At 43.7% G+C, this 24003-nt stretch overlaps 9 protein-coding genes across 9 annotated transcripts; 4 read left to right on the top strand and 5 right to left on the bottom strand.

Moving 5' to 3' along the window:
- The first annotated feature begins 71 nt into the window (after positions 1–71).
- On the top strand, positions 72–3163 carry LOC117646449 (signal recognition particle subunit SRP68). The gene is made up of 9 exons (XM_034387382.1): positions 72–246; positions 596–662; positions 743–1013; positions 1084–1389; positions 1480–1719; positions 1820–1951; positions 2073–2236; positions 2331–2571; positions 2707–3163. The coding sequence occupies exons 1-9, from the start codon at positions 156–158 to the stop codon at positions 2956–2958; spliced, it is 1764 nt and encodes a 587-aa protein (XP_034243273.1). The 5' UTR covers positions 72–155; the 3' UTR covers positions 2959–3163.
- A 32-nt stretch (positions 3164–3195) lies between these two features.
- Positions 3196–5358, bottom strand: LOC117646453 (BTB/POZ domain-containing protein KCTD5). Its single transcript, XM_034387386.1, has 5 exons — positions 5063–5358; positions 4638–4746; positions 4329–4534; positions 4114–4239; positions 3196–4000 (listed from the first exon to the last, which is right to left on the bottom strand). The coding sequence occupies exons 1-5, from the start codon at positions 5255–5257 to the stop codon at positions 3971–3973; spliced, it is 666 nt and encodes a 221-aa protein (XP_034243277.1). The 5' UTR covers positions 5258–5358; the 3' UTR covers positions 3196–3970.
- Positions 5359–5461: 103 nt separating this feature from the next.
- Positions 5462–7075, top strand: LOC117646451 (glucose-induced degradation protein 4 homolog). The gene is made up of 4 exons (XM_034387384.1): positions 5462–5718; positions 6132–6299; positions 6394–6626; positions 6708–7075. The coding sequence occupies exons 1-4, from the start codon at positions 5572–5574 to the stop codon at positions 6769–6771; spliced, it is 612 nt and encodes a 203-aa protein (XP_034243275.1). The 5' UTR covers positions 5462–5571; the 3' UTR covers positions 6772–7075.
- A 620-nt stretch (positions 7076–7695) lies between these two features.
- Positions 7696–10662, bottom strand: LOC117646450 (ras-related protein Rab-40C). Its single transcript, XM_034387383.1, has 4 exons — positions 10317–10662; positions 9740–9933; positions 9421–9643; positions 7696–9302 (listed from the first exon to the last, which is right to left on the bottom strand). Exons 1-4 carry the CDS (start codon positions 10459–10461, stop codon positions 8959–8961), a joined length of 906 nt encoding a protein of 301 aa, XP_034243274.1. The 5' UTR covers positions 10462–10662; the 3' UTR covers positions 7696–8958.
- Positions 10663–10835: 173 nt separating this feature from the next.
- On the top strand, positions 10836–16209 carry LOC117646448 (protein inturned). The gene is made up of 23 exons (XM_034387381.1): positions 10836–11015; positions 11246–11420; positions 11548–11723; positions 11809–11939; positions 12018–12198; positions 12387–12472; positions 12574–12639; positions 12723–12982; positions 13058–13147; positions 13223–13300; positions 13370–13574; positions 13657–13710; positions 13797–13856; positions 13937–14161; positions 14267–14316; positions 14392–14493; positions 14569–14693; positions 14778–14873; positions 14943–15118; positions 15210–15301; positions 15388–15565; positions 15637–15779; positions 15862–16209. The coding sequence occupies exons 2-23, from the start codon at positions 11254–11256 to the stop codon at positions 15971–15973; spliced, it is 2853 nt and encodes a 950-aa protein (XP_034243272.1). The 5' UTR covers positions 10836–11015; positions 11246–11253; the 3' UTR covers positions 15974–16209.
- LOC117646452 (methylthioribulose-1-phosphate dehydratase) lies at positions 16082–17583 on the bottom strand. The gene is made up of 6 exons (XM_034387385.1): positions 17415–17583; positions 17149–17243; positions 16909–17069; positions 16730–16836; positions 16454–16656; positions 16082–16364 (listed from the first exon to the last, which is right to left on the bottom strand). Exons 1-6 carry the CDS (start codon positions 17442–17444, stop codon positions 16202–16204), a joined length of 759 nt encoding a protein of 252 aa, XP_034243276.1. The 5' UTR covers positions 17445–17583; the 3' UTR covers positions 16082–16201.
- Positions 17545–18416, bottom strand: LOC117646455. Its single transcript, XM_034387389.1, has 2 exons — positions 18344–18416; positions 17545–17882 (listed from the first exon to the last, which is right to left on the bottom strand). Exons 1-2 carry the CDS (start codon positions 18394–18396, stop codon positions 17573–17575), a joined length of 363 nt encoding a protein of 120 aa, XP_034243280.1. The 5' UTR covers positions 18397–18416; the 3' UTR covers positions 17545–17572.
- A 6-nt stretch (positions 18417–18422) lies between these two features.
- On the bottom strand, positions 18423–19427 carry LOC117646454 (protein FAM136A-like). The gene is made up of 4 exons (XM_034387388.1): positions 19265–19427; positions 18840–18980; positions 18679–18756; positions 18423–18604 (listed from the first exon to the last, which is right to left on the bottom strand). Exons 1-4 carry the CDS (start codon positions 19358–19360, stop codon positions 18476–18478), a joined length of 444 nt encoding a protein of 147 aa, XP_034243279.1. The 5' UTR covers positions 19361–19427; the 3' UTR covers positions 18423–18475.
- Positions 19428–19760: 333 nt separating this feature from the next.
- Positions 19761–20239, top strand: LOC117646218 (malate dehydrogenase, glyoxysomal-like). Its single transcript, XM_034387025.1, has 2 exons — positions 19761–19883; positions 19985–20239. The coding sequence occupies exons 1-2, from the start codon at positions 19761–19763 to the stop codon at positions 20237–20239; spliced, it is 378 nt and encodes a 125-aa protein (XP_034242916.1).
- The last annotated feature ends 3764 nt before the right edge of the window (positions 20240–24003 follow it).

Here is a 24003-nt window from a genome sequence, read left to right on the forward strand (position 1 = left end):
AAGATAGCGCTGCGAGCGATAGCCTCGTAGCCGAGGACTAGTGAGAGGCCCTTGTATGAGGCTACGAAGTTGTGAGTTGGCCGAGGGACCGGTCGGAGACTAGCAGACGGGGTGTTTCAACTTCCAAGTCTGTCTGCTTCAAGTTCTCACAGAATATGGTCGTGGAAGAAATATCTGAAGACCATGCCGAGAAAGTCCTGGATGTTCCTATCGTCGAACAGACGCCAAAAGTTTTAACACTTGAAAGTATCCTTTACACCAAAAGTTGGACATATTTATCATTATGACACATATGGTTGAAGTGTTGTAGGGTTATCGTTCTAAACAGTGTTTTACTTGTTCAATCTGGTTATTACGTTTCGAGTAATTCAAACATGGCATCGTTTTGCTTTTTATGCACGTCACCTATCCATTTCTGAATTTTCTCCTGACCTTTCCAAAGCACTAGATTTTTCAATGCCCCAATTATAATTCTAGTTCGTCGTTCAATTTTTTGAAATATTGTTTGCAAGCTCTGTCTTGAATGAGTTTTACTGTTTGACTTTGCATTGAACCTCCATTCAAACATAAAGTATTTTCTTAACTCATATAACAGTCCTTAAAATTATCAAGGATGCCCAACAACAACATGGCTTACGTCATGGTGACTTTCAGCGGTACAGGTAATGTCAGAACAAAGCAATGCACTTTTAGGAATCATTTCCCTGCTCCTAACTTACAGTGTTCGTCCATATTTTTCTAGAGGATACTGCTCCCGACGCATTCGGAGACTGCGCAAGGTACTGCATGTTACCCAGGCTGAGAAGCGTCACTTCAAGAAAAAGGAAATTACTGAAGCCATGGTGACAGATGAAAAGTTCCTTTATGTTCCACTTATGATGTCTGAACGTTGCTGGAGTTATGCCATGCAATTGCGTCAGGAATCAAACACGGAACCTAGGAAAAAGTTTCACCACATCAGCCGTTTACGCAAAGCAACTGTTTTCTCCTTGCAACTTCAGAAACTTTGTGACGTAAGTATTATTCTAGTCTTTCTTTGGAAATATTTTTTAATATCTACAGATCCGTCCTCAAACATTGCAGCTACCAATCTGTGATGCTCGCACTAAGCTGGAAGCTCAGGCATATGTGGCATGGATCCATGGGTCCTTGCATTTCGAACTGCAAATGTGGATACCAGCCATGGAAAACTTGAAGAAGGCGCAAATGGTTTATGAAAAGCTGGCTGAGGCTCTTCCTGAAGAGGACAGCCCACTCTATCTGCAGCGTGTTGAAGAACTAGCACCCAGCTTGCGTTTCTGTGCCTATAACATTGGTGATGAAACGGCAATTGATGATCTGCTGAAAATGCGTAGTCAGGGTCATGGAGATCTCATGACCAATCTTGATGTAAGCTTCATACTGCAGTTGTATTTTTTTTGTCTTACAGAAACAATTTTACTTTCTGAGGTCCTAAATTGATTTAATTTTTAATTTTAGACTCTCATGGTTCAAACTCGTGAGAAACATGCTGGTGAGCTCAGCACTGTTGAATGGCGTGGAAGAAGTGTGACCGTTCGCCCGGAAAGGGCTCGAATCTTCTTGTTATCAGAAAGGGACACGGATCAAGCGATGAAGAATGCAGTTGATATCCCAGGACGCATTGAAATTTTGGAAACTTTATTAATGGACTGCAAAGATGCCATTGCAGCTGTGAAAGATGAAATGAAACAGGATCCTGTAAGATAACTTAGTATTGAAATGTCTTTAAACAATTTTTAAATGCCATATGTCTTCTTTTGCTAACTTGCTGTTTGTTTCCTAAAAATGACAAAAACAGACCACCAAGAACCGTGTGGGACCATCAGACACTGTCCATCCTCTCCAATATTTGCTGACCTACTTGCTGCATATTCGCCTGACTCGTACTGTGCAGCGAAATTTACTTCTTGTGGAGCAAGCTAACTGTGAGGTAAACTTCACAACTGTGTCTAGCTGCTTGATTTCTGTGCATGAAGGAACAGTTTTCCCTTTATCAAAGAGTAACAATCATACTTATTTCTCATTTCACTCTCTAATGCTTTTTAATTAAGAATGGAGCTGAGATGAAATCGAAGAACCATCTTCAAGACCTTACTCGTCTGTATGAAATTATCTTGCAAAATCTTCAAGAAATGCAAACCCTTCCTGGTCTTGAAGAGGATGCTGCTTATCAGAAGGAAGTAGAAGCTAAAATGACAACTTATAAAGCTTTCAGGTTAGTCCAATGATATGTATCATATCGTACAATTCTTCATTGAAGTAGGAATATATTTAAAACAAATTTTTGTAACATTCAATCAAATTTCCAGGTGCTTCTACATAGCTCAGATTTTGGTGGGACTTCGGAGGTGGAGAGAAGGAATGGCTCTTTACCAGCGGTCTGAGCAATATGTGAAAGAGGCTCTTAAAACATCTCTAGAGCAGAAACCACAACTTGAAAAATTGAAGAAAGACATTGAAGGCTGCAAGTTCTCTGCTCATGCTCACAGCGTTTTGGAAGGTGAAGACACAGAAGGAGAATCATCCCCTAAGGGGCCTAAATCGAGAAAGGTATATATTCTTACAAATCTATGTGTTTGAAGCTGCTTCTTCTATAAAAAGGAGTGGACTTGTGTACCATTGAGCGTTTTATGGTTATGTTTTTAAGACTAGTACATATCTAATTTGTTTATTTATTTTGTTTAGCCGCTTGCAGAGCGCCTTGGAGAATATCGCGAAGATCCCAGCCTTACTTCAAAGTCTCCAAATGTTTATCGTTTGCCCCCTGATATGAAACCTATTCCATGCAAGCCACTGTTCTTTGATTTGGCTCTTAATTGGGCTGAGTTCCCCTCTTTGGAAGATAAACTTGATGGAGCTGCAAAGAAAGGACAAAGCAATGCTGGCCTTACTGGCTTTGTCAAGGGCTTCCTGGGATGGGGTGGTTCAAAAAGCTAAAAGTCCTCACACCACCATTTTACTTAATATCTTTGAACTTTCATTGTACTGCCAATCCACAAAATGTATTTTGATTTTCTTTTCAGTTTTATGGGTTTAAGGTGTGGGGTTAACAATTGTTGGGCATGTGAATGATGCATTGAAATGTCACTCTTTGTAATTTTTGTATTTGGAAATGCAAGGAATAAAGTAAAGAATATAGAAATGTGTCTCACAAATACTAAAGCACAGGATGGATAGTGTTATCAATTTTTTGAAGTTTTTATTAATTTCACAATTATATTTACATTGTAAACTGAGTATATTTCTACAAAAACAATTCCACAAAAAAAAATTGGTTGATATAATTCTATAAGAAAACTTTACAATATTACAGTATATACCAACATACATTTGTGAAAACTGTTACAAATATTATAAAAATGCACTTTAAAGATTTACTAGTAAAAAAGACATTGTAAAATCACACCTTACAGGTAATTGCATGCAAATTTCATCTAAAGTCTAGGATTTTTGTCCTCATGAGAATTAGCAAGATACTAGCTCCACTCAATAGTAAGGGGATATAGTGATAAGTCATGCTGAGGCAGTGTCCAATTTAAGTGTTAGGGAAAAGATGGTTCATAGTACTGAACATGGTGTTACATTAAGTATAGTAAGGGTGTGCCAAACAAATTAATGCTTCATACATGGTTCCTACAGATGCTAAGGCCTTATCAAACACAGTTGGAAGATCAAGTCCTTTTCAAGTGCCCACTTAGACCACATTGTTTTAAAATTAAAACAACAACTCAGTACAAAATTTAACAAAGCAGAAAAGCAAAAGGTAATGATTGAAATCTTTTAAAATTTAAATGAATTTTACAGCTTGGGTATAAGCACTGCACTGCACACCCTTAAAAAGGACATTGTGTTTTCATAGAGGTCACATGAAGAGGCTGGCCACTGGACATGGGGCAGGTCATTACTGTGACATACACAGTCTCAGAATCTCACTAATAGACAGGGGCATTTACATTCTTGAACCTTTCTGCTGTAGGACCTAAAAACCACACAAGAGTACACAAAATCAAAATATTATCAGGGTGAGAAACTTTCTCATTGAATAATATTGCAATAAATTGCATCTTATTGGTTTTTATATGATGTACAAACCTTGGCTCTGTCTGTTGGTTCAGTTTCTTTGGAATTGATGGTTGCTCCATATTCCCTTGAGACAACACATAGAAACTCAGCATGGTCTTCATTACCATAATTATACTGAGATCCTATATTTATCAACTAAAAAACACACAGCAAAATAACAACCTTAATAAACAGAGGAGCAATTATACACCATAAAAGACAAACAAAATCATGTTGAATCCAACCTGTTCAAACTTCCAACCATCAGAGAGGGTGGAAACCATCTGTGTGAGTTCATCTTCATGGCACTGAAGAACCCGATAAACAAATTTCTTCCCATTCTGCATTTGATTAAGTCGCTCCGCTGCTCTTTTCTCTCTGGTGTTTATTCGTTCACTCACCAGCTGAATCAGTTTTGTTATGTTGTAAAACTCTGCTTCTTCCAAAACTCCTGCAAAAGAGAACAACATTCATTAAAACAGAAACAAAATTTGGATGGGATATGTTTCACATGTAGTAATTTGGAAAATCAATATGTAAAAGATGACACAAACCCTCTTCAGTCAGATCTCTGTTGATGATGAGTTTCCCATGACGCAAATAATTCAAAATAGGGCTGAAGTATGTTGGATCTCTGTCAATTAAATATGCTCCAGTCTCATCCTGGAAAGAAAGAAATGATTTCCCTAAAATAAATGTGCGTATATAGCATGACTGTAAAGTTTGGAGAAACCAGTTTGAAACAAGGAAATCATGGCATTTATGGAGTCACCACATGAATATGTACATTCAAGGAGAAATCACTAGTTCAACGTCCAAAGAGGAAAGATGTCTCAGACAGGTAAACAAGTAAGCAAGTTCAACATAACCTACAACGTGATTTTGCCTTCACAGAGTAGTAGATATTTTGTCAAGTTAAAACGTGACAGGTAGAACAAGTAGGGGGTTCTATTCTAACAATAAAGCAAAAAATACTCACCCTGTCAGAGATTAAATCTGACTCTTGGCAGAGACGAAACAAAAATGAATTGGGATCACCAGACAAGGTTGTTTTCGTAGTCAAAAAGTGGGTCCCGCCTACGTTCAGACGCACCCACTGTTTACTATTTTTGGTTGGGTTCGATTCACTGTCCATTTCCTCTCCATGGGAGTTCTTTTCCACCTTGTCAGCCATGATTGTTATGATACCAATCCAATGTTTATCCTAGATTTATCCATCCATCCACCCATCTACCCATGTACCCTCCAGACGGCAATTCTGCGAATAACTGTGTGGTGCCTGTAATCTTTCTTCAATTATCCACACTAAGTTGTGCGAATATCGCAACAGCCAGCGAACGTCAATATCAATCGCAATTTTTTTTATCGCTTTCTCCCTTTCTCCCTTCTCTCTCCCTGTCATCTTTTTCGCTCCTTCTTTCTTCTGTAGCAAAGTTGAAAAAAGTTGTCAGAGGCCGCGCAAGTATTGTTCGCGCCTTGAATGTCAGAATGCCGGTTAGGGTTGAAATTGTCCCTCCTCCCCCAGCTAATTCCAAACAGCCTGGCGTGACAAAGTCTCTCCTTTACAACGGATCTCGTTTTCAAGGATCACAGAAGTCAAAAGGGAATAGCTACGAGGTCGAAGTTGTTTTGCAGGTTAGGTCTTTTTCTTGTGTTTAGTTATTACCAGAATTTGTACCGTATGGCTCGAGAGTTCGGACTTGCTTCTCACCCTGCACCTGTTTCTATTTTAGTGAAAGGAAAAGACGCTGCTCTGTTTATGTTAGTTTTTACACCACGATCTAATTGTTGGACTACTTGTTTTTGCCAGCTGCAATATCATTTCACTCATGTTATTTTTGTGTGGGTGTTGTCATTCAGTTAGTGTTTCTCCTCGTTACATTAGACATTGTCTTAAAAAATTGTCATTCTTTGAACATTTGATCACTTTAATGGTGCACAGAACATGCACCAATTTAGCAAACTATTCCAATTTAAATTTGGAAAACTGTAAATTTTGAATTTCCATTCCAATCTAATTGTTCAACTGTTTTTTTGTTTTTTTTTAGCATGTTGATGAAGAAAACTCCTACCTTTGTGGGTATCTTGGGATCAAAGGACTAACTGAAGAATTCCCCACTCTCACAACATTTTTTGACGGTGAAATCATTAGCAAAAAGTACCCATTTCTCACTAGAAAATGGGACGCAGATGAAGATGTGGACAAGAAACATTGGGTAAGCCAAGGACTTACGTTTGCAGTGATTGCTTTCCTCAGAGATAGAAACTTGTATTCTCTGGCTTCTAACACATACTTCATTATAATTTCAGAGTAAGTTTGGCTCTTTCCATCAGTATGCCAAAACTTTCAATTCGGATACTTTCAGCTACGATAATTTGAAAGAGACAGATTATGTTTTCATGAGGTGGAAGGAACATTTTCTAGTGCCAGATCATACAATTAAGGATATCAGTGGAGCTTCGTTCGCAGGATTCTATTATATTTGCTTCCACAAGTCGGCTGCGACTATTGAAGGCTACTATTATCACAGAAGTTCAGAATGGTATGTACTGTGGTAGTTGCCACCAAAGTGTAAGGTCAATCAATGTGTATTTGTGTATTGAAATTTTCTGTCTTGTTACAGGTATCAGTCGTTAACACTGAGCCATGTGCCAGAGCATAGTATTCAAATATATGAGTTTAGGTGAGATTTGTTGTGCCATGCATCAAAAAATAAGTCTGATTTTATTTTGATTTTTTTTTTTTATTTAAAAATGAGGGATGTTTGCAATGAGATCAGGTCTGTTAACCAGAATATGTCAATATGTACGTTTTTACATATTTAATGAAGTTGTATATTTTCATTTTCTTTTTTGTATATTTTCTCTTCAATGCTTTAGTGCAAGAATGAGCTGCACCTTTTTTTTTTTTTTTTGAAAAACGTTATTTGTGATCTTGTATGTTTGTTTTTTTAAACAAATTAATATAAGTACGTAATGTGATTGCAATATTTAAGTGTCTTTATCCTTTGAGACATCCCTCTACCACGCACTTTCATCAGAGAGGAGAGGCTGCAAATCTGAAACAAGGAGTCACAGTGAAGCCTAATAAGAGCCTACTTTCCACCATAATGGTTCTAGTATGAACCCTTCTTTGTTATTTTCAAGGACATCTCCCCCACCCTTTTTTTTTCTCTCGCAATTGTTAGCTCAATTTTTGAAAAAGAAAAAAAATTAGTGCTCTTGTTTTAGCCGTTCCATTAGCTTTCCTCTCCCTGACACTGTCATCTAGGTTTGTTGTGTTTGAGAAGTCAGACTAGGCTCCAATGTGCTATGAGCATTAGCTAAGACACAACTTGGAAGGCATTTATGTCAAAGCACTTGCTTTAATCTGGCATATTTACAAGTCACAGTCACAAAGTTAAATCATTGCTCATATGTACACTCACACACGTACACTGCACTCATGCTCTCCCTTTTACAGACAACTGGGTATAAGAATAATGTTAAGATAAGGTCCTATGCATCTTCAGGGCAAATGCACACTTACATGACTACATTGCCTAGGTAAAACAACATTAACAAAGTCACCCCAAAGAATCAAGAAGAATTATTGGAAAAGAGTAAGAGGTATTACAAGCTGATAAAACTCAAATTTTTATTAAAAAACAAGAAAACAATCTTTGTAAGGATGCACAATGGGCTATCATTGCAGCTAAGATGGGGAATAAATAACTAACAAACAGCTAGTGAAACGTACTAAAAAGGATGGTAGGAAAGCTGCCATATGTATTGAATGGAATGTTAATTTGGGCATTCAGTTTCAAAGTTATTGCCCTCTTGGAACTAGCTCCAAAACAAGAATAAATTCAGGTTTCATCAACTAGATACCAGGTCTGGCTCGTAGATTTACTTTTACTGATATATCACCACATTTCAAACTGTTTGCTTTGAATAGAGCACAATAATAAAATATATTCATTTTATTAAAATATATTTCTGTTTCAATATACTGGAGTTTTAAAAATGTTGGTTTTTAAAAAAGTTGAGTATGAGTTGATAATGGTGAACAAGACTCAGAGAAATAAACATGGATTAATCAAGAGCCAGGGAGGTCAAGACTTTGTAACAAAACATGTGAGCAAAACACCTGAAGAAAATAAATAAGATTTAACAGACTGCGCCACAATTGTTTGTCTCAATTTTATGCTGTCACAAATGTCAAAACTTTACTTTTATCTTCACATGGTATGACTTATGTAGGGGGCTTGGACGGTTCATGGTATTTAGAGCAGAAGTCAACAAATTACAAGTTAATTTTTCACAAAAAGAAAATCCTAGAGATACTCCAGCTTGACCATAATTTCAGAACAATAATCTCACTCACAGAAATACATTGATTATAATTGAACTCTTAATGAGGCTTGTAAGCAACAAAATCTCTAGGAATCAATAAATTATCTCTATCCAAGAGATACAAAGTACAAAAGATGGATTCTCAGAAGTTCTACCAAACTCACATTCATCAGAATAACCAGGATATGTGCAAAGAAAGTGTTTATCACTGCACCATACTAAACACAAGTAAGATAGAAGCCGCATAAAAATGAGATTCCTGATATTAAAAGCATAGAAATGATTTGAAAGGTCTGTTTACAGTCATGATAACACTTACAATTTGTAAGAGAGCGTCAATGCTACATATTTACATGTAATTTATGTACAAGTTCACTTTGGTCTGAAAAAAAATGCCAATGCTACATATTGTAAAGTAATAGTCACATCAAAGTTCATCACAAGAATATGGACAGCAAGAAAATTCCGTCATTATTTTTCTTTTAAAAAAGAATACATTCACAGCACAATTGATAGGAGCACACTGTAGAACAACAGAAATCAGGAGATGCAGCATGAATTGCGGCCAACACAACTAGTCCGGTTTTGGTCAAGCACATTACTGGAAGATGGAGAAGCACTTGAAGCAGTTGAAGAAGTTGGGCAAACCATTCCAACAAATCTAAGTTTCTTGCTTCCTGACAGAGTTCCCATTTTGCCAGAAGCAAGAAGATGATTTCTGTTGTTGTTCATGACATATCGATGCATTGAGGTTGTTGAGTAGCTTGACAAATCATACGACTTCAAATGTGATTTGATTGACCCAGGAAGAGGAAGTTGATCAATGCCATAGACAGATGTTCTTGCCACAATTGTACGACAGCAGAGTTCCTGAAGGCTTAAAACTGGAAACATCAAAGATAAAACAGAAATCAGCACACTCAAAAGATGTTATAAACAGCTTTTCAGGAAAAACAATTTCTACACCAAAACAATGTGAGAGAAAAACACACATCAATGTACCTTTATTTGACCTCCAAAGCCTTTCCATGCCATTCCTATGTAGGGCCATACGAGATAGTTCACTAAAACTTTCTCGTATGTTAAAGTCACACAATGGACTCACTTCAAAGAAAGACATGCGATTTTTAAAAGCATAAGCCTCTGCTTCTCTTGTGCCAACTTGACGTTTGAAAGCTAGATGAAGACGGTTCCCAACAAGAACTTTAGGGACACCAGGCGCATGCTGTAATCAGATATTTTTATGATCAAAACTGTCTGGTATGAAAGAAAGAAATACACCAAGTCTGAAGTAAACTCAAAAACTGAAACAAAAATTTACCTCCTCAACCTCCTTTAACCACCGGTCAATACCATCAAAAGACCACTTGTTTGTTATGTCATAAACTAGTAGAATACCTTGTGCTCCTCTTGAATAGGACCTTATAATAGTACAAAATCGTCCTTGCCCCGATGTATCCCATAATTGCAGTTTCACGCGCTTCCCATCCAACAGAATCGTTGTTGTCTTGTAAGCTGAAAGAGAGAATCAAGAAAACGCATAATTAAGCAGTGCTAAGTATGGAAGCCTACAATTGAGGGAGTAACTTGAAGAACTGACTTAAATAGGCTTCTGTCAAGTAACAGATGAAGCAACCAAAAGACACACAAAGTTGAAAGATAAAAGTCATAATGCCATGTTACACTGAGGCAGAGCCACATACTATTGCTCAAATGCAATAGATGTAATACTAAAGCTAATTACTCATTTAAACAGCTAAAATAGTGGAGAATACTAGAGAAAGCCTCGTTAAGGAAAAATATTGTAAAATGTGCCAGAAAATCAAAAAACAAAAAAAATAGGTTAATAAACAGAAGAGGAATCATATTTAGGCACCTCATTCATGAACTATACATACCACTCCCACTACAAAAGGGGGATTCTGATGAACCATCTTCGAGACCACTTAATATTTCTTGTTTACCAACGTCACTGTCTCCCACAAGAAGAAATTTTAACAAATAATCATATTGTTTTTGTTGTGGTCTTGGCTCCAGAGCCATAACACACACACTTCCTTGTTTTTCTTGAGCATAATCAGTTGTTTCTCGAGGTTCACTTCTATTCAAAATGTTGAATGGATAAATTAAGCAACGCCTATTCAGCGTTTTCAGTGCGAGGGTTATTCGCGGAAAAGAACGACATTTCACACAAAGTGCACGACGAAATATTATTGACAATGCAGAAAGGTTAGAGATTGAGATTCCTGGCCTGCCTCGGCAGAGCGGAGAGAGAGTGGGCGCCAAGTCACGCAGAGATTAACCGGAAGTGTTAGAATGTTGAAATCCTCGCGGGCAGTTTGAACTGCTGTTATTCCGACCCCCGCGTCTACCCCCTCTTCCCTCGAAGGACACCTGCAAGCCTGCAAGCTGCAAGACACCTGGAGGACTGGACTGCGGCCGGGCCGGGGCCTGGAGATGGCCTGGAGGAGGAGGAGGACGCAACCCTGCCTCCTGGAGTTTGACGTCTGAGAAGGAGTCCGAGAGGTAGATACGCGACGCGATATTTATCTGCTAGCGGAAGAAGGATATTGAAGCCCCCATTACCTATCACTATGGTAAGCATGGATTTATGTAGGCCTTACAATGAAATCTCTGTTTTATCTATCTTTATGTAGTTAACAGGTTAGAAGTGTAAAGTTGTTGAGCACAAGCAAATCAAAACAAAAAATGCAGAGTTTACCTAATAGTCTTTGTTTGTTCTTTTTTACAAATGGAATAGTTTTGACTGAAACAATTAAAACTAGATTTTTCCAATATGATTTAATATTTGTATCTCAATATTTAGGTGTAGTGATGATGCATCGTGAAACTCTATCCTTGATGACTTCCAATTCGTCTGGACAGTTCTCTGAAGAAAGCACAGCAACTTCAGAAAATGAGTCCTGTGATGATGTTAAGTCATGGCAAAGCACAAATTCATCGTCATGCAGTTCTTGTACTGACTCAGGCTCAGATGAAGGGTGAGTTTCTTGCCCTTTACTTTCCTTTCTTCTGTGCAATTTCCTTGACTCTTCTTTTGCTTAATGCGTAGATACATGAAACTTTATACTCCAGTTTCCACTTACTTTATGACTAATCTTTTCATAGGTCTGTTGAGTGGGAGTCAGAAGTAAGGTCAGATGGTGAACTATATTATATAGTCTCTGACCCATTGCACCAACCAAAAAATTCTAGTGAGCCAGTCACTGACATCAACATTGGTACAGCTGATACTCATACCTCTGCATTGAAAGATTCAACATCAAAATCATGGAGAAATGGAGGTAAAATTTTACTAGGCTTCCTGTAATCATGTACTAAGGAAAAGGAAACAAAAACCTTGAACTAAGCATGCTTTTACCATTCTAGGCAAATTAGTTCGACTCATTCGTCGAAGAGAAAGCAAAAGGCACCGCAATAATGTATTGAAAAGTACAAATCCGATGGGAGGAAGAGAAAAGCAAAATCCAGTTTCTCAAGCCCCAACTAACGTTATGAAGGTATATTTTCCTGCTGCCGCCATTTATTCGACTATTTGTTAACAAGTTCTTCACAAATTTAATTTTTTTTAATTCTAGGAAGGTACAGATCATGTGGTTGAATTAAATGTTGACCCATGGGTGAAACGAAATCTTGGACGGCGAGCAACCATCAGTGAAACACTCCTGGGTCTGGTTACTGTCTGCCATGAATCAGAAATTTTTGTTACTGATTATGTACCAGACAGTTTGGCTTCCAAACAGTCTTTAATAAAAATAGGTATGTACTTTTCCTAGCAGGGCAGTAGGATGATTCAAAATAGACACACCTCAAAGTCACGATTGAGAATTTTTCTAAGCTCAAGGTTGAGAAGTGATTATTGGTCTACACGGGTCTTTTAAAAAATAATAATAGGTATCTAATTACAAATACCAAAACTCATCTAATTTATTAAAAAATTGTAACAGGAGATAAGATAGCTTCCATAAATGGAAAAGTAGTAACACATCAAAATTTCAATGCATTACTAGAAGCAATCAACATGCCAATGACTGTGAGTAATACCATTTTTATGTTCTTTATATCAGATTTTGTTACTTATTTTATAAAATCCCTCAACATTTTGGTAATTTAATTAAATTTTTTTTGTTATAGCTTTATTTGGGTGTCTGCACAAATCCTTTTGACAAAGCAAGCAGCACTGATAATAAATCAGACAGGGTAAATCTTGGAATAAGAACCATATTTACATGTAATGTAATTTTCAGTGTATGGAAACTTTTGGACAATGTTTAAATTTGCAGATTTCTTATCAAACACCTCTGGCTGCGAGAATAAGTGGACAGTTATCAAACCACGATGACTTGAAAAAACTTCTGTGTCAATCTTCTGTTGGAGTATTGTATTTGCAGCTTGATGGTATGACAGAAGGTGGTCCCGAAGACCAAGGAGTTTTGTACTGCTATCCTGGACGTTTTAAAAGCAATTTTCTGAGCTCCATCAGAGGAGCATTCCTCACTCTTTTCCAATTGATACCCGATATCTCACAATCACCACCTAGAAGGTAACACGGCTCTTCAGGATTCCCAAACTATGGAATGCCGTGCTATGCTAATGCCGTGCTTACCTTAATTTCCAGTTCTTCTATATTGGTCAAAGGACAGCTCGTTCATGTCATTTATGTTCAAGAAGGACGTGAACTGCTACTCATTGCACTTCCTGATTGCAGGTATGGTATAGTACTAATCTTTAAATTTGTTTGAAGTCATATTTAGTTAACTTTTTAATTGGTCGGTCTTTGCAGATGTTCTCTTGCTGAAGCAATGAAGCAATGCAGTGAACTTGTACAAATGCTACAGTTCACCCACCAAAGTCTCTCCCGGTAAGCTCTAAGGATTTTAATGGCATTTCTATAAGATCTTAGCTTATTTTTGATCTTCTGTTTGTCCAGTTGTTTCTCTTTACCAGAACATACCAAATTTGTTGACCATGTCATGTGCATTTTCTTCTCCCGCTTACTCTTTTCTGATAAATGGGCAGAAGTGACTGATGTTGATTCGTGTCGCAACATGACTATGATGATAGGACCAACCCTCCCTCAATTTGAATTAATACTACCAGCAGCGCACCTGGTTCCATTACCTCGAGAAGCTCAGGTCTGTTACTCACCTTTTTATCAGTTTACAACTGAGTGCAAACTTAATGGGACACAATAAAAAAATAATTTTTGATCCCCAGATGCAAATTGACGATGCTCTGAGTGAATTAGAATCAAATGATATTGGTGATTCAGTAAGTTATTTGAAATTGTATATTTGTTGTTTGATTTATAATGCTGAAATTAATTTTCTGTGTGTGTGTGTGTGGATACCATTTAGTGTGAAGACCTAGATTGCCAGAGGCTTTATACCATACTTGGAAGCTGCCTTTACCACAAGGTATTAGTAATAAGAGTTACAAGAGCAATTTAGTTTCCAAAAGTGATGTCTCATGTATCATAACTTTTATCTGTTTTTAGGGATATTTACTTGCATCCCATTTTCCACATTGTGATCTATTGGATGTTCATGTGTTTTGCCGCCAACAAGGTTTGCTTCAATTGAACCAAGGGGAGTCAGTCCACTCATTAGTTATCTGGAAGGAGGTTTATCCAAAGTCTGTGTCAAGAGGATTGACTTCTTCTACATCTGACTCTACTTACAATTTTCCAGAAGGTCGATGGTTTATTATGATTGTTGGTCAGGTAATGGTTCAAAGGCCCTGCAAATAATTAGTTGTTGAACTTGCTTTCCTAGCCTGTAAATCTTTTTTTTCTTTCTTACCCACTAAAATTTTTACACAAATATAGAAGCAAGATATGCTGGTCACACTGCTTGAGGCTGGTGGATGTAGTGCCAGGTGAATTGTCTTCCCTCTGTATTGTGTGCAGTGACTTTAACACAACATGAAAAAATTTAATTTCTCTTTTCTCAGTTTGGATGGTCACCATTCACCAGATGTATTTTATGTTGAGGCTGCCCAGGATACTTTACAGCACTTAAAAAAAACTGGAGTGTCAAGCATTGCATCAGAATGGTGAATAGATTTCCTTTTTTTCCTCCTCTTTCCTGTTGAGTTACTGAACCACTTGTACCTTTCCTTTTGTTTTAGGCTTGAAACACAATTGCGCCCAAAATTGATTTCTCCAGAAGTTGCCATTGCTTCCCGAAATTCTTCACGCAGAGTTAATAGCTTACTGGGACTCCGAGTTCATCATGACCCAATATGGCAGAGCAGTAAGTAATTGCATAGATAGATAGGAACCACTAATTAATCAATTATTGTTAAAATATTTTTTGCTTTTAAACTCTTTTTTCAAGGCTTTTCTTCTATATTAAATTCCCCATCAAATCGGAAGAGTACTGATTCATTATCTGCAGGAAAAAGGAGGCCAAGTCCTGATCATTCTAGTTCAGGTAATTAAAACAGTTGTTCTGATTGTAGTGTGAACTCATAGATATAAACTTACAACACCTTTAATCTAGGTCCCTTACATGGGGGTGAGACATCAGAAGATTCTGCAAGCCTTGTAGCTAGCTTACCTAGTGATGACACTGTCTTTGTGAACGTTAAAAGTCGGTCAGAGCGAGATCCCACTCATGTGTCCCATTCAGACCACGAAGCATCTGAAGACTCTGATTCTGATTGGGAGGCAAGCGATGTAAGTTCCCGAATAAGCATAGTGCACAAGAGGTAGCATGTTCCGGCATGTTCCCAATTAAATTAAATTTGACCTCATTAATTCTCCACAGATTCATGCAGGTCGACGACCCACAAGTACAACTGACTTGTCAGACTTGCACAACTCCCTTTTAAAAAATGTTGAAGGAACAGTACCATCTAAGTAAGATAATTGAAGTAAAATCTGCATATATCCAACACAATTAGAATCTAGTTCTCTTACTATCAATTTGCTCTTGGTTCTTTCAGATTATCAACTGGGCCTGAGAATATTGTTTTCCATTATGTTCACATTGACATAAATGAAGGTGTCATGCTAAGTCCAGTTCATTCCTCTTACTCAACAAATTTGATTGAAATTCTCTCAAAATTTCGTTCTACTGCGATGCAGATACATTCATTATTCCAGAACACTATTTCATTCAAGGTGAGCTCTTTGACTTTAAGTGATAAATTTCATATGGTTCAATTGTTCATGTTCTGTATTTTGAGTTTCAGAAGTTGAAAGGTGTGGAGGCAAGCCATTCATTGATTAATAAGTCACTGGTTGCAATCAAAGAATTTGGTGCATTATTTGAATGCAATTTGCCACTAAGAGGGAATGAGAAATCACCATCTTCTATGAACTTTTGGGTTGTCGGGTATGTCAAAATGCATTGTGCACTATCTGCAAGTAGAATTGAAATCCATTACTTTCATTACACTTTTCTTTTTCTTCTCTAGGCGGCTCTTCTTCATGCCTGCTTCACGGGAAGTTTATGTTTGCTATGAAGATTCTGCCCCTCAAAATCTTGTGGAGTTGGCATTTCGGCTAGCTTTAACAACGACAGGCTGAATTTTTATACATACATGTTCTCTGAATAAACTATATAGTTATATAATGAAATGAGATTTGAACTGATCTTTACATGATTAAATAGAATGTAACTAATATTGCTCAATGTAGTCATCAATATGTTTTTAATGTTAAAATTTCCAATTATAAAAGAATTTAGCTACTACTTTTGATGTTACAAATTTATGTAAACTTGCAATTTATCATCAAAATAGAAATTTATGATATTCATTTAACACTCAGTTTGAGTTTCTTTGGAGCTGTTCTCCCGTTTGATTCTCCTTCATCCTTTTGATGCAGCAGTTCGTATTCAGAGGGTTTCAGAGATGGATCAAGTCCATGCAGCTTCATTTGAACAGCAATATCAAACAAGTAGTCATAGCATTCCGTCCTGCAAAATAAGAAAAATCACATTGCCAAAATTTATTGGTATCAATTGAGACACACAGTTCTAGCAGTTTGAGAACACTTAACACTTACATTGTTTTTGCATGTTGCCAACTATTTCCCCAAACATAGACTCCATGCCTGCGAACTAAAATGGCAGTAGTTTCAGGGTATTCTTCCATGACCTCAGCCATGCGATCTTTAAGGTCTTCTTCAAACGGAGTATTTTCTATGATAGGTACAACAAGTTTCTCATCATATCTGTAATTCCGTCCAAGCTTCTGGTTCTGTATTCCCTTTAAAAAAATTTGCATAGTTAGATATTTTATATTACTTAGTAGGATTTTAGCTCTTAGTTTATTTAAATACCTTGATCATTTCCTGGTGGGTGATGAAAAATTCTTTACCAGGATAGAGCAGGGTGGCCATAACAGCTGCTTTAGAGTGAGTGTGTATCACAGCTCCTGCTCCCCTTTCTGTAAAGAAACAAAAGAATCAGTAAAAGCCTGAATAATCATAAAATAAGTGACACAGTGTGTCATACATACTAGTGTAAGCACACATAAAGAGGGGAGTGCACTGGCTCTTCTTCAGCCTCTTCTCAGCAGGTGGAAGTTGAATATCAGTTCCATTGATGTCTTGCACAAACAATTCATCAGGGACGATTCGTTCTTTCTGGACTCCTGATGGGGCGATATAAATTTCATCTCTACAAGCAAAATACATCAAGAAAGTTAACAAAGTAACAGAAAAACAAGCACATGAAAAATTAACGATAAAACACTTACCCCTCTTTAATACTAATGCCACCCCCAGTGCCAGTAACCCAACCCAAATCGTAGAATAGACGAGACAGTTCAGGAATGAGATTCCGGGGATGTTCCTGAAATCCACACAACACCAGTGGTCAGGAGTTACATATTCCATAAAATGTTATGTTCAGTCAAACTAAGAGAAAGCTGGAAGAGCCCAAGGTAAGAAATCGAGGTTTTTAACCTTCTTCCAAGGCACAACACTAAAAGAAATTTAAGGGAAATTATTTCAGCCTACTCACATTTCCAAAATTGGCGTCTCTGAAGGACATACTGCGACGTTGAGAAGGGAGGAATAAAGGAATGAAGTCGTGGAATCTGAGAAAACCAAGCGTATTCGGTGAAATCTGTGAACTGCACAAAGCGGCCGGATCAGCTGAGCGCTGTGCTGTCTGCTTGTTTACGTTTGTATTTTTTGTTGTTGTTTTTTTAGGACGCCCACCGCCTTCCCGTATTTGGCAGCTGCAGCGACCGCGTTGGCGCCAAATCCAACACTAGCGGGCAGAGGGAAGGCAAGAGAAACCCAGAGAAACCCGAGAAATCCAGGAGAAGCGTGCTTGCCACGAGACAATTCGTCAAATTTCGATCGGGTGGACATACAACCAGTCGAAATACTCCCACGGGCTGGAATGCATGTTGTGGCGAAAGGCGCGCGATCCCTTGCTGTCCAATATGGCTCCAGAAGTCGCCCGATGGCGAGCTCTGCGCGACTGCAGAGCAGCAAAATGAAGGTAGCCTACTTAGTGCAAATCAGTTATTCCTCGTGAGACTCGTGTGGGCCTTGGTGTACTTCCCCCTGAGCAGGTGGCGGTGCTGGGCGCGTCGGGCGACCTGGGCCCGCCCCTGGCGCTCCTGCTGCACCAGTCCCCGCAGCTGGACGAGCTGGCCCTGGTGGACGCCTCCCCCGACTGCGGCGCCCTGGCCGACGAACTGAACGCCCTGGACAACCGCGCCGACGTCGTGCCCTACCACCCCGACCGAACCGCGCGCGCGCTGCAGGGCGCCAGCGTGGTGCTCATGGCCGACAACGCCCTCCGCGTGGCCGGCCAGGCGCGGCGGGCGCGCATCGCCGAGCACGCCGAGAAGGCCGCCACCACGGCCAGGCTCATAGGACAGCACTGCCCTCAGGTATGGCTGCTTACCCTCTATGCTTTTTGCTATTGCTCAATACCTGCTAGAGTCGGGGACATTGTGGCATGTTCTCCGAACCAAGGATGATGGCATAAGGAGGAAGACATGGCAGCCAACAGTTTGTGTTTTTTGGATTTTTAATTTCTAATTAGTAACTAGGTTAAAATTTGAATCATTCTGGAATTTTGACAGCTGCAAGTTCTCTTCGCACTTCCTTATTTGTTTTCGGCATGTGCACATTCAAGCAATCATCTATGCAACGGGTGACACAGCTTTGAAATTCTCTTGAGAAATTGATGTCCTGCAAAACAGTTAAAGTGAAACAGTTAATAAATGATCCCAAATTGTGTGGAAAGATGTGTTGGCAGTACTTACTTGTGACTCGTTAAATTTAGACCCCATTCTATCTTTTTCTTGGTCAAGACATTGAAGCCCACATCGATTTGTTCGTTCCTGGTAAAAATATATAACTGATACAACAGTGTACAGAAATAAAAAATATTGAATACAAGACCTCATAGCAAATGACGACTTACCACTACACCACTGTACTCCCTGTTCACAAAATTAATGAATCGTGCAACAGGCAAAGAGCAGTTATTTCCACAGTTCTCGAGTTGATCATCTGGAATTCGTTCATTTTCGTAGCAGCTGGCCTGGCAACGAAATTCCTGGGCCTGTAACATAATTGTATATAAGTAACTATTGCACACATAAAACAAACATCTATGGCGATAAGTGATGCAAGGATAGAAGTTGTTAGTGAAAGGCTACTGAGCATGAAATACGCAAAGAAATCAACGCTAAGACCAATAAATGACCTAATCTTTTGAGTGTGGCTTGCGTTCAGAGACGACACTCTGTGAAATTGATTATAAATTGTTTCCGAGATCTGGACTTTGAAACATAACCTAAGAGAATGATGTAATTTCGCCATAAATCTTATCCTAATGAGACAAACCTTCAGTTTTCGTAGTTCCTTCCCGCTTTTAAGCTGTTCGAACGTCTGCTCCAATGCTTTGATAACGCGATCCTGCTGCTGGTTTATGAGATCCATGGTTAAAATGTGGTGAAGACACGAGATCGACGGTGACCGGTGCAGAAGAAAAGTAAGGGAGGGGAGGGGCAGGCGGAAAGGGGTGAGGGGGATCCTATTTGCAGTAGCGACTGTGTTTACTGACACGAACAGCTATTCGCCCTCAAAAGACTGCCAGGCTGAAGTAGGCAACCCTTTCGACGCCTTTGAAATCTCCTCTTGAATATTTAAACTTGAGGGGCTAGGCCCAGCTACACCACATGACCACCTCTACACGCTGCAGGCCCTGGTGCTGGTGCTGACGGCCCCCGTGTCGGGCGTGGTGCCGGTGGTGGTGGAGGCAGCGCGGCGCGCGGGGGTGCTGCACCCTGAGCGCCGCGTGTTGGGGGTGGCCGCGACGGCCAAGGCTCGCGCCGCCGCCATGGTGGGCGCCTTGCTGGACGAGGACCCGTTCCACATCGACGTGCCCGTCACCGGCGGCACCTCGTCGTCAGCAAGCGTCCCCATCCTGAGCCAAGTTCGCGTCCAGAACGCCCTCACCAAGGTAACAGCCCGGCCCTTGCCCGGGCCTGGGCCGCGCGGGTTCGGGTTCGACCCCCGCTGGCAGTAACGGGAAGCCTCCCCGGGTCCGGGCTGTCCGAGCAGCTGGAGGCGGGCGCGGTGGTGTCCGCGGTGCAGTCCGCGGGTTCGCGGCTCGCCCGCCTCCGCAACGAGTCGTCCCTGCCCGCCCTGGGCGTGGCCTTCGCGGCGGCGCGCTTCACGGACAACGTCGTCAACGCCGTGCTCGGCGAGAGGGGCGTCCGGGAGCACGCCTTCGTGGCGTGCGGCGTCGTGCCCGGGGTAGGTGGTGGACGTCACCCGCAAAGGGCGCGGCGCCGGAACGCTGCTAAGGGCACCTGACGCAGATGACGTACATGACGGCGCCCGTGGAGCTGCTCTGCGGTCTCGGTGGCGCTCGCGCGTTGCCGCTGGGGCCGATGACGGCCACGGAGAGCGCGCTGCTCCGGGCTGCGGCCCGCCTCGTGCAGCGTGACCTGGACGTGGCGGAGGCCGTCGTGCAGACCATCTTCGGGCCAGAGAAGCCACCCGGCCCGTCTACGCCGCCCCCCAGGTGCGTCGCAGTCACAGTAAAGGCAGCTCGATGAGACGAAAGCCTTTCTTCCCAACATCGCTTCCCTGTGGCCTTTTTGCGCAGAGCGTCGCCGGACCTGCCCAAGGAGCTTCCCGCCGGCCAGTGCCCCAGTTGGCTGTCGCAGGAGGGCTGCATGTAGGCACGTCACGACAGGACCCCTTTAGGATTAAAACTCAGACCGGGTGGCAGGCCCTCATTTCTTTCCTTGTCATCAATGTACTACTCTCAAGCGCCCCACTCCCGCCCTTTCGCTGGCCTACATATTTTCGCCGTTCTGTTCAGAAGCGAGATAAGATGGATACCCCCGAGTGGTTGTCTGAGTCCGACCTGGCAGACCTGGCCCGCCCCTACCGGCTGATTCCGGGCGGGAGGTCCTGACGGCCTGTCTCTCTCGCACCCACTGGACGCTCCCATTGTGCGAGAGAGAGAGAGACCTCTCGCCCGGGATCAGCGTGCTGCGCCGACGCTTGAGCTCGAGCTGGGCTAGCGGTGATTTACTGAACACTCGAACTGCCCGACTGGAAGACTGGGAGAGCCCACAGCCCGAGCGGCAAAAGCAGCGAGGCGAGGCCTGCAGCAGCTGCAGCACTTAGCGTCCGTGGCTCTAGCCGTGGCCTGGCCCAGGATTGCTTTGCGTTCAGCGAGTCCGAACCCAGTGACCTGAAAATGTGAAAGATTGCCTGAGCGACTCCGTCCCCGTCCTCCCTCCGCCCCGCAGCAGCAGCAACAGCATTAGCAGCATGCTAGCGGCATGCTAGCACCCTCCGGCCACCCCGGCCCGGCCACCCCTTGGCGCCGGGTCACGACACGAACGGCCACACGCAGGGCTGCAGCGCTTTCGTCGCTCTGTCTCTCTCGCACTCGCGGGGCGGGCTGCAAGGGTGCGAGAGGGACAGAGCGGCGGCATGCCGACCAGAGAAACTAGTGGCGCGACACGGGACGCGGCCAGCAGCCGTCAATAGCAATAGCAAACACATAGCACCTTTCGCGTCTGAAACAAGGAAGCACGGCGGTCCGCCGCACACCGGCGCCGAATGGGTTGCCTATCTGCACCGCGCTGGCGCTGCCTAGCTTCGCCCAGTTCAATTGGGTCTCCATGACGACCAGGGCGACTCTTCGCCACGTCACCTTTACGAACGCGGCTTAATAAATGAGCCCCAGTTAAATTACGGCCACGCCGTGCCTGCCGCGGCGCGCGAGGCGCCGGGCTGCGCGGGGCCGCGCCGGGCGAGGACATGCCGTTTGATGTGATCGTGACTGGACCCCGGGCCGCGACCTGGGGCTGGGGCTGCATGGCGCGCCGCAGCATGCCGTGGCGGTGGCGTCCGCGGCCGCGAAGGGCTGCTGGATGGATGGGCAAAGCCGGGCACGGCCGGGCAGAGCCGGGCAGACCTCACCGCGGCCTCGTTTGCAGGCCATCCTGTAATAAAACGACTCGCGCCTATCTTATCCCCAAGTCGCTACTTGGCTTGGCTTTTCGGAGCAAAGCAGCAGAGCAGCAGCTGTCTAAGCTGCCCAGGTCCAGGAGGCTCATTCCGAGAGTCGCTCCGTCTCTCTCGCACCTATAGGGGACGCCCCTTGAGTGCGAGAGAGACAGAGCGACTGCAGGGAAAAGAGGGGCAAGCAGTACGGCACGGCGCGCGGCGCAGCGGGGCCGTCCCGTCCGGACCGCCGTCGGGAGAGTGCTCTCCGAGACCCCAGTCCCACGAGGGCCGCGCCGACCGCGGGGACCACTAGGCGGTCCCGATCCGTCCCCATTTATTGACAGAGGCTAATGGGCGTCTCGCAAAAACCGTTGCAGAGATAAAAATCGAATGAAAATCTGCGCGTTATTAATGACGGCGCAATCATGAGTGGGGGTTACTTTAAAATCTCGGCATACCCTGTGTGTGTGTGCCTGGATGCTAGTGGTGGTGTGTGAGTGGTGGTGGCGGTGTGTGTGTGTGTGCGGCCGGTCGACATAACACATATCGTTGAATAGTTGGCAAGCGGCTTGGGAACGGCTCGGGCCGCAGTGCCGCGGTGCCGCGATGCTGCCTCTACAGGTTGGCAGAGGCTAGCTGTGCGGCTGTGCGGCTGTGCGATATCAGATGATCCGATCGGCCAACAGGAAGGGCCTGTTGCTGTTGCGCCATGCCTGTCCATTTGCTAACTGCAGCAAGGCCGTTGGCCCTGGCCACCCTGGGGACCTTGGCCGGCGAGGCCTCGGCTCGGCTAGCCCCGACCCCTCCGCGGGGACGACGCCCAGGACGACGACGCCGAGAACGACGACGCCGAGAACGACGACGCCGAGAACGACGACGCCGAGAACGACGACGCCGAGAACGACGACGCCGAGAACGACGACGCCGAGAACGACGACGCCGAGAACGACGACGCCGAGAACGACGACGCCGAGGACGACGACGCCGAGGACGACGCCCGCACAGGAGCAGGGCAGGCAAGCGGCATTGCAAGCAGATTGTGTTGCTTGCGTCGTGTTCGCGTCGAGAATGCTGCTGCCCGCTGCCTCTACACGCCCAGGCCGATGGCAGGCCGTGCCCAGGCTATGGCTGCGCCGCTGCACCGCGGCTGGAATGTTTCAGTTTCCGTGAATCTCCTCTTCTACCTTCTACTCCGCCCTCTCTCTATCGGCGGGGACGCCACACTCGCGGCGAATGCTGCGGGATGCTGGCATTGCAGCCGACGGCCCACGCCGGCCTCGCCAGCCCTGCCAGCCCTGCCAGCCGCAGGCAATGGGCTGCGTTTTCGCGACACACGGACCACCGCTGACGGGGCCCCGGCCCTGCCCCGGCGTCGTCGCAGCATCGCCCCGGTGCCGGTGGTCCCGGTGGTCCACCAGCGCGGTGGTCGGCACGCCATGCCGCTGCACCACCGTTAGGACTGCGTGTGGTGTGTCCGGGACTCGAAAATGGGAGGCGGACATGAAATGACGGTGCCGCCCCGTCACAGGTCGCAGGTGCGCGTCACGGCAAGGCAGGCAAGGTCCGCGACCACGTGACGGGCACTGCATTGCTGCGGCTTGGCCGGGGGCTTGGGTAATCGCAAGCTGGATGCTGGATTCTCTGCGGGCTCATTCCGAAAATCACTTTTGCCGCTCGGTCTTTCTCGCACTCTCGGGGCCTCTCGTAGGCGCGCAATGAAGACAGAGCGATGCAGCACTGTTCGGCATCAGACTGACTGATCCGCCGAACGCGCGGGGGGGCATTGTCGAATAACCAGCTGCTGCTGCTGGCTCGGCTCAGCTCGGCGAGCTGCTCGAGTGCCTCATTCCTGTCAGTCATTATCGCGGCAGCATTGCGTTGCAGCCGAGTCCCCGCCGCTCTGCCCCGCACGCTGTTCGCACCAGAGGCCGTCCCGAACCGCGCCCGCCGTCTGCGAGGCCCCCAAGGTCCCCAAGGCCAGGGACAGGGGTTCGCGCGCGCGGCCTCGCGGCCTCGCGGGCCTTGGACGTGACACGCTTCTCACTCATCACCATGCTGCCCCCAATTGGCCCAATGTAGCCGAGTACCCCGGGCCCTGGACCGTACAT

Source organism: Thrips palmi, unplaced genomic scaffold (genome assembly GCF_012932325.1).
Source record: "Thrips palmi isolate BJ-2018 unplaced genomic scaffold, TpBJ-2018v1 HiC_scaffold_19, whole genome shotgun sequence".
NCBI lineage: Eukaryota > Metazoa > Arthropoda > Insecta > Thysanoptera > Thripidae > Thrips > Thrips palmi.